The 8,859-nt window shown below is 42.4% G+C and overlaps 1 protein-coding gene across 2 annotated transcripts in view; it reads right to left on the reverse strand.

The window, feature by feature from the left end:
• qkib (QKI, KH domain containing, RNA binding b) overlaps positions 1-7,093 on the reverse strand; it is a 60,391-nt gene extending 53,298 nt beyond the window's left edge. For both annotated transcript variants that reach the window (XM_084077119.1, XM_084077118.1), the window contains exon 1: positions 6,267-7,093. In XM_084077119.1, coding sequence (XP_083933245.1) covers positions 6,267-6,411 — 145 coding nt within the window. In that variant the 5' untranslated portion in view covers positions 6,412-7,093. The remainder of the gene's footprint in view (positions 1-6,266) is intronic.
• Positions 7,094-8,859: the final 1,766 nt, after the last annotated feature.

The following is an 8,859-nucleotide window of genomic DNA, read 5'->3' on the forward strand; positions in this document are numbered from 1 at the left end:
CACGCTGTGATTGGCCAGTGCCCGTTGCCCCGGAAATATGGTGGCCACCATATCAAGCACGTCGCTCCAATGAACTGCAGAGGCCAATGAGGTATCTAGGTTTCTATATCTATGATTACCGTCACTGCAGGCCGTTCGTTTATTACTGCGTTACCCAGAATTCCATTAGTTTTCACCGGAAGACGGAAGCGTTATAAAAAGCGTTCTTTTAATTGTTTTATACGATCTGTGGATCGTTTCTCTTAGCCAGTGGAGCTTTAGTTACCGTGAGCTGTGCTTTCTTTTTCTGTTTTTTTTTTTCGTTCTTCAAATCATAAAATCTCTTAAAATCAGCGTGAGTTTCCTTTTTGTTATTAGCACGGTAGTTCCTGGCCAAACAGGAAACCGGTGCAGTAGTTCCTGGCCAAACAGGAAACCGGTGCATTTCCGCTTCCATTTTCCGGCCAGATGACGTCATTTTCGCGGGACAGTCAACCCCGACAACGTTCAACAGAAAATATATAAATAAAAGGCTTTCGGGGGTGAAATTCATGGAGTGGGTGTTGTGAAACATTTGCCACTCACAAAAGATATACAATTTAACTTTAGTTTTATTGAAAAGGTTACCTAGCATTACTTTAACAATCAGAACCATAAATTGTATGTCTGAGTTATATTAAAGAAATAAAGGTCCATCATTGAATTCAAATAATAAATCAGTGCATTGACTTCCAATTTGCAAGTGAACATAATATTAGCAAACCCTAGCCATAGAATGGCTGTGATATTACATACATTTCATGTATTCCAAATACAAAGCCATAGATCGGTCCTATCTGTATAGTTCCAAACACTACTGTATAGTTCCAAACATTAATGTATAGTTCCAAACATTAATGTATAGTTCCAAACACTACTGTATAGTTCCAAACATTAATGTATAGTTTCAAACAATACTGTATAGTTCCAAACATTAATGTATAGTTTCAAACACTACTGTATAGTTCCAAACATTAATGTATAGTTCCAAATACTACTGTATAGCTCCAAACATTAACGTATAGTTCCAAACACTACTGTATAGTTCCAAACATTAATGTATAGTTTCAAACAATACTGTATAGTTCCAAACATTAATGTATAGTTCCAAACATTACTCTATAGTTCCAAACATTAATGTATAGTTTCAAACAATACTGTAAAGTTCCAACTACCTCATAGTCATGGAACCAAATGGACCCTTACGGGTTTGTAACTCTGAGAGTGTACAAATGGAACCAAATGGAACCTTTCAGGTCTGGAACTCTGAGAAAAATAGAACCAAATGGACCCTTACGAGTCTGTTTCGTTCCATTTGTACAAACCAACTTTGAGAACCACCAGTAATTGTATAGCAGACATGTAGTCCACATGCCAGCTCTGACAGTTTGCCAAGACCAAGAACCTATCATCAGTCTAAACAGTATATATAAATAAAAAAATGATAATATATTGAAACTAAACAAACTATAGGACGTCCGGTCAACAATGAACCTGGCATCTGTCTACATCAGTGATTCTCAAAACGTTTTCATGTCAAGGACCCCTAAAATGATATGTATTTGGTTGCGGACCCCCCCATCTAAAAAATATTTTGCGCCAGGGATTTTTCAAAAATAGTAGATCTACAAGCTACTACTAGTTCATCTACTAGCTCATGAGCTTGTAGATCTGCTATTTTTGAATAGCCAATGCAAAGTATAAAATATGGTTAAAGTGGTTAAAATGATTGTGACGCCATATTAACTACATTTTCTGGACACCCCCTGGTATCCTCCCCAAGGACCCCGGGGGGTCCCTGGACCCCACTTTGAGAACCAATGGTCTACAACATAACATGCTATCTAACGCGTTGCATTGTTATTGTGTGCAGTGGCAGGGCAGCAGTAGCTCAGGAGGTAGAGTGTTTGTTTGAGAACAGAAAAGGTTCCTGGCTGCCCCTGAGTTAGTGTCAAAGTGCCCTTGAGCAAGACACTGAACGCCTAACTGCTCCCAAAGAGCAGCTTGGTGCCTTGCATGGTTTCCTCTGCCATCGGTGCGTGTGTGCGTGCGTGCGTGCATGCGTGCGTGTGGATAAAGGGGCTAGATAAATGCACCATTTACCCTTACTAGTGTAGTGTGTAATTGTGTGGAGTGTAGTGTGTTTTTTTTGTGTAGTGGGTAGTGTAGAGTGTTGTGTAGTGTATGTAGTGTTGTGTTTTGTGTTTTGTGTGGTTGTGTAGTTGTGTAGTTGTGTAGTGTGTAGTGTGTAGTGTGTAGTGTGTAGTGTGTAGTGTGTAGTGTGCAGTGTTGTGTTTTGTGTAGTGTGTAGTGTGTAGTGTGCCGTGTTGTGTTTTGTTTTGTGTAGTGTGTAGTTGTGTAGTGTCTGTAGTTGTGTAGTGTGTACTGTTGTGTTTTGTGTTGTAGTGCAGTGTGTTGTGTAGTGTGCAGTGTTGTGTAGAGTGTGTAGCAGTGTGTAGCGTGGCATGTGGTGTTGTGTAGTAGTGCTGTAGTGTTGTGTAGTTGTGTGTAGTTGTGTGTAGTCGTGCGTGGTGTTGTGTAGTTGTGTGTAGTGTTGTGTAGAGTGTGTAGCAGCACGTAGTGTGGCATGTGGTGTTGTGTAGTCGTGTGTGGTGTTGTGTAGTTATGTGTAGTGTTGTGTAGTCAGTGTTGCAGTGTGTGACTAAAGCTTCATTTGAAGCAACAAATGGTTCCAGAATCCTGAGGACCTGAGAGAGGCCAGTCTGTGTGAGGTCATCACCATGCACACCATGCAAGGACACGCACGCACACACACACACACACACACACACACACACACACACACACACACACACACACACACACACACACACACACACACACACACACACACACACACACACACACAAACGTGCACACAGTGTTAACCATTCAAATACAATTTGCTTCAGTTCATAAATTATCTTCTATTAACTTTGTATCTCCGTTATTTTGTCTTTTTTTATGCACGTTTCTGTAAATCAACGTCCCACTTCGTCACACAGGAGTGTCCCACAAACGTAGTGAAAAGAGACGATCGACAAGATCACAATGTGAGCTTGCAGATCTGCTTTTTTCACTTTTTAAAATGTTTTAATAACAAAGGAAACAAAGGTTTCCACCCAACACCAACAAAATGCACTTGACTATAATTTAACAGGTTTCACTCGTTTTACTGACAGAAAACTGATGGCTTTACTGTTAATTGTAACCTGTTTTACAGTCAAATCCTCTGCTAATTCATGCATTTTACTCAAGAGTGTACAACTTAACCACTTCAACCACTTGAACCCCAGCGTTCATATTCTGGGGGGGAACATTAGCCAAAAATAGACGATCTACAAGTTCACGATGCGAGTCCAGCTCTCTTAAAACTACAGGGGTTTAAGTTGATACACCCTTTACTTGGTTAACCAGGGTCTTCCCAGGGGGTCTTTACTTGTCCCCCAACCTTTTTTTTTTGTCTTCCCCTCTACACCAAATCTCCGATCTACAAGCTCACTACATGTCACAGTGTAGTTAAAAGGAGTCACAGAGTCCAAGTCAAGCCGCATCAGTCCAGATTTCTGTGATTTATAAAGGTTGCTATATTATACACCCCTGGTTCTCAACCCGTGGGCCGGGGGCCCCACTGGTGGGCCATTAGGGTATTGCAAGTGGGTCCCCGAATAATAGGCAAAACACTAAGATTTTTATTTTAATAAAACATAAAAATAAAAAAATGATTAAAAAAAAAGATATATATATATAAAGTAAGAAAAAATATATATATTTCTAACCTTTAAAAATTTGTTTTTACAGTGATACCAATAAATAAGTACTAAAGTATACTACGTTAGTTCCATTGATACAAGCCTCAACAATAAGCATGCTCTGACAAATGCATCGCGGCCCACCCACCTGACCACTTAACACGGCAGCGGTTGTCAGATGGGTGCGCCGTGATCCGGAAGAAAAGGTTGCAGAAGCACTGCCTCTACACAACACTCAGCCACTAGGTGGCGCAATCCACTCCACTCCACATCACAACACCTCGGTGGCATAAGGTTCCTTGTTTCCCTGAGTAAACACCTATAAGGCAGAACTCATGCCGTTTGCAGCGTCACAACGCAGCACCTGTCTGTTATCGTGGAATTCACATTTCCATGTGTATTCTGCAGAATACACTGTGGGCCCTATTTTCGCCGGTGCCTTACCCATTATCCCTAAACTTCTTTGCCATTTTGTACTATTTTCAAAAACATTTTCAATATTTCAACTAACCGATCTACTATTTGAACTATTTGAAAATGTTTTTAAAAATAGTAAAAAATGGCAAAGAAGTTTAGGGATAATGGGTAAGCCACTGGTGAAAATAGGGCCCAATGTGAATTGGGCGACCGGGATGGTTTCCCAGGCTAGTCTGTTTAGGGATCAAAACCTTTACCCCCCCCAATAAAAACGGATGCAACGTGGATAATGGCTACGACAGTCAGCTTATATACGGAAGTAAGAGGAAACAATCATTTTGGACCCGGCAAAAATTATTCAAGTGACTATTTCACAATACTTTTTTTCCATCTAGAGATGGGCAATATAGCCGATCAATATCGATATCATGATGAGACTGTATTGTCTGGGATTTGTCATATTTTTCATATTAACGCAATAAGGCAACCTACAAATATAGGCTACTTTCAAACAAATTGCCATCTGGTATTTTTTTAAACAAAACAAACGAAAAAATTAATATTATCATGACATTGACAATACAAGATTATCATCAAAATATCCACATTGAAGTATTGATCAAAAATATTGCGATACTTGATTCGTCCATATCGCCCATGAGTCTACATGAACAATCATTATGAATAGAGCAGTGTAGTTTGTGTTCTTTAGCCCAGTGGTTCTCAAAGTGGGGTCCGGGGACCCGCAGGGGTCCTTGAAGGGGTTCCAGGGGGTCCCCAGCTAAATGACTTAATATAGGATCACATGCATCCACACCATCCACCATCTCTAAAAGAGAACCAACCAACATCCAGTGTACCAACTTTTAACCCTATATAAATCAGCTATTTGGAAATAGGCGATCTACAAGCTAGCTGCGTTGTGAGCTTGTAGATCTGCTATTTTCAACAACAAAAAAACTCTTGAAGAAATTGTAAAAATGTTGAACTGAAACATTTCAACAACAACACAAATCTGGTATGGGGGTAGCGGAGGGGGGGGTCCACGGACAAATTTGGTGGGTCCTTGACATGAAAAAGCTTTGACAACCACTGTTTTAGACCAGTGGTTCTCAAGGTGGGGTCCCGAGACCCCCAGCCTGGGGTGGGGTTCCTAGGGGGGTTGCTCGCACAAAATATTTTCGGATGGGGGTCGGGGTCTGCAGGACAAACACATAGGGCTATCAATTTGGGGGGTCCTTGTCTTAACATGATGAAAGGGTTTGACAACCATGCAGTGACAACCACCACGTTTAGCCTAATGGTTCTCAATTTAGGGAGTTGGTTCTAAATTGACTCTTACAGGTCTGTAACTCTGACAGTATGGAACCAAATGGACCCATTAGGGTCCATTTGGTTCCATTTGGTATACTGTCAGAGTTATAGGAGGTCCGTGAAATGTAAAAGGTTGGACATGGTCTGCCCCATGGAACTTTTGTTGAGTCTAAAAGCCACACAATTAAATCTCCAATCTCGATTATTTGTATGACGATTAATCGTCAGCTTCAGTAAGAAATAAAATCATAATCGTGACAGCCCTATAAAGATGAAAGGAGGATGTCAGTTAGTTGTCATACTAGTTGGGAGGCAGGGGATGGACACAAGCTGCATATGGGAGAGATGTTGCATGGCAGCAATATTGTGATGATTATTATAAAGGCCTACAGTATTTGAATTGTATTTATCTCAGTTTCAGTCCCTCCAGGTCTATAAAAAATGACCCTACCTTTGTCCATGCAATCTTTCCTATAAAAGTGGACCTTGCCTTCGTCCAGCAGTGTCTATAAAAATGACCCTAATTCGTCCAGCAGTCTCTATAAAGTGACCCTACCTTAGTCCAGCAGTCTCGATAAAGCAGTCTATATAAACATGACCCTACCTTCGTCCAACAGTCTCTATACAATGACCCTACCTTCGTCCAGCAGTCTCTATAAAGCAGTCTCTATAAAGTGAACCTACCTTCGTCCAACAGTCTCTATACAATGACCCTACCTTCATCCAACAGTCTCTATAAAGCAGTCTATATAAAGATGACCGTACCTTCGTCCAGCAGTCTCTCCAGGTGGTTGAAGATGCCACAGAAGTTGGGCAGGCTACTCATCAGCTTCCTGTCGTTCATCAGCTGCATCAGGTAATCCGGGCTGGGTTTGGGTTTGTCTTTACTTTCCATCATTTCACCAACCATTATTATTACGATCCACCTAATGGACCCCGAGAGAGAGGGGACGGCACGCACGCGCGCACCCGCGCGCACGCACGCACAATCAAACACCGGACTGGTAGCCCTTTTTTTCCCCCGACAACAAACCGTTAGGTTAGTAGACTTTTAAATACAAAAAAAAATAAAGATTTATATAGGCCTGTATAAAAAAGAATGGAAATAAATAGTTTGACTTGAGGGAATAAATTAATAAATAAAGAGATATAGTTTAAATATAAAAAGAGAGTCCACTTTTGATACAAAAAAAAGAAAGGAGAAAAAAAGATTGTTTTATCAGGGTGGCAAATCTATACCGAGATCCACGGACACACACACTCACTCACTCACAGCCACACACACTCACTCACAACCACACACACACACTCACTCACACGCACAGCCCCGTTTAGGACTGATTAAAAAATAATTTAAAAAAACTAAGAAGAATAAAAGATGAAACAAATAAACAATAAAAAAGGAGCGTCCTTAGAAGTTTGTGTCCAATCAGAAGAAGTTCAACTAGATCTCCACTAGATCTCAACCACACCAGCTTGATTGAGAGGATTTTTCCTTCAATTTGTCTCCCTTTTTCTTCTGTCCTCGATCGGTCCCTGCCCGGGTGGCAGCCGTCAGTACAGCGGTCTGTGTGTTTGTGTGTCCTCGTCCCTCGCCGGGTAACCCTCCTAGACACTCTGTCCTCTCTGAGCATTCATTACACTGTGGTCTCTAGTCCGCGTCTGACTGACTGTCTCTCTCTCTCTCTCTCTCTCTCTCTCTCTCTCTCTCTCTCTCTCTCTCTCTCTCTCTCTCTCTCTCTCTCTCTCTCTCTCTCTCTCTCTCTCTCTCTCACACACACACACACACACACACACACACACACACACACACACACACACACACACACACACACACACACACAGCCTAACTCTCTCTCACTGCCTAACTCTCTCTCTCTCTCTCTCTCTCTCTCTCTCTCTCTCTCTCTCTCTCTCTCACTCTCCTCCGCCGTCACATGACCACCACAGAACACACACACACACACACACACACACACACACACACACACACACACACACACACACACACACACACACACACACACACACACACACACACTGTTGGACTCTCGCTCAGGCTGGTGCAGAGTCGCTTCTCTACACAGAGCAATTGGGAACAGAAGTAAGTGCGTGTGTGTCCACGCAGTCACGCATGCGCGTGCATAGGCTACTGCCTGTGTGTGTGTGTGTGTGTGTGTGTGTGTGTGTGTGTGTCTGTCTGTCTGTCTGTCTGTCTGTCTGTCTGTCTGTCTGTCTGTCTGAGCAGACAGACAGACATACGTTTTTTGTAGTTGGCCTAATGGTGGCGCTGTAACAGCATAGTTTAGGTTTTTGGCCTATATGTCTATTTGCTACATGTTATCTGAGGAGAATAAACATGTATCATACAGATATTTTATATTCCATAACGATTGGCTTTTAAAAAGTTTGTGGGAGGGTCTTTTTTACACAAAAAAAAGAAAGAAAAGAAAATCACTTTGACCCATAGGGGGCGACACAAATGGCTGGCACACAAATGGACACAAATGCATGGATTCAGCCTTATCCGACTTCCTTTCACTCTATAGACCAATTATTTGTTTACTAACATTGAGCCTGGACGCACAGGTGATTGTTTCACGCAATCAATTCCCAACCTGTTTCGGGGTGCACTGGTTTCAGCACACCCCAACCCCCTCTTGTGTGTGTTGGCTAGTGAGACGCGTCCTAACGAGACCTGATATAATGGGTTTCGTTGCGCGCATACTGGCTGCACGCAGCCAGTATGACGTCGTCTGTTAAGGGGTCTATTATAACATTTAAGGCTCAAAAAGGAATGCTGCAGGGTCCTAGCGCCCGAGGACATTTTGAGGGGAGAGAACCGGGAGGGGCGGGCAGTGCCACGCATGGCCGTCTCAAAAGTCCCGTTGCGTCACATTAGTCTGGAGGTCTGCTGATTGGCTGGAGGGGAACAACGATCATTGGCTGAAGGGGTTGTCAGTCAACGGTACTACTCCTGCCCAACTCCAGCCCACAGCCAATATTTCAGAATGGGCGAGCAGGCCAGACTCACTCCTGAAATCAAATGGAAATGAGATTTCCGGAGGGAGGGTTTACCAGGCTACTGATCACCATGGTTGTTGGTTAGTCTATGATTGAAAATGACTGGGGACATCCTTGAAAATCTCATGAAATCTACCTCACTTTGTAGCCACATTACTCTGGTATACTGTCACACTTACATAGACACAGCACAAACACACAGATTTCACAATGTTTCTGCCCCAAAGTGACGATGATTGGCACAAGGCATTATCGATCCTTTATCGTAGCCCTTCACCCCGTTGCCCTGTGACCTTTCATACACCTTTCATGCACAACACCGAAATAATGTCAT

This window comes from Gymnoscopelus microlampas (genome assembly GCF_963454915.1).
Source record: "Gymnoscopelus microlampas genome assembly, chromosome: 13".
NCBI lineage: Eukaryota > Metazoa > Chordata > Actinopteri > Myctophiformes > Myctophidae > Gymnoscopelus > Gymnoscopelus microlampas.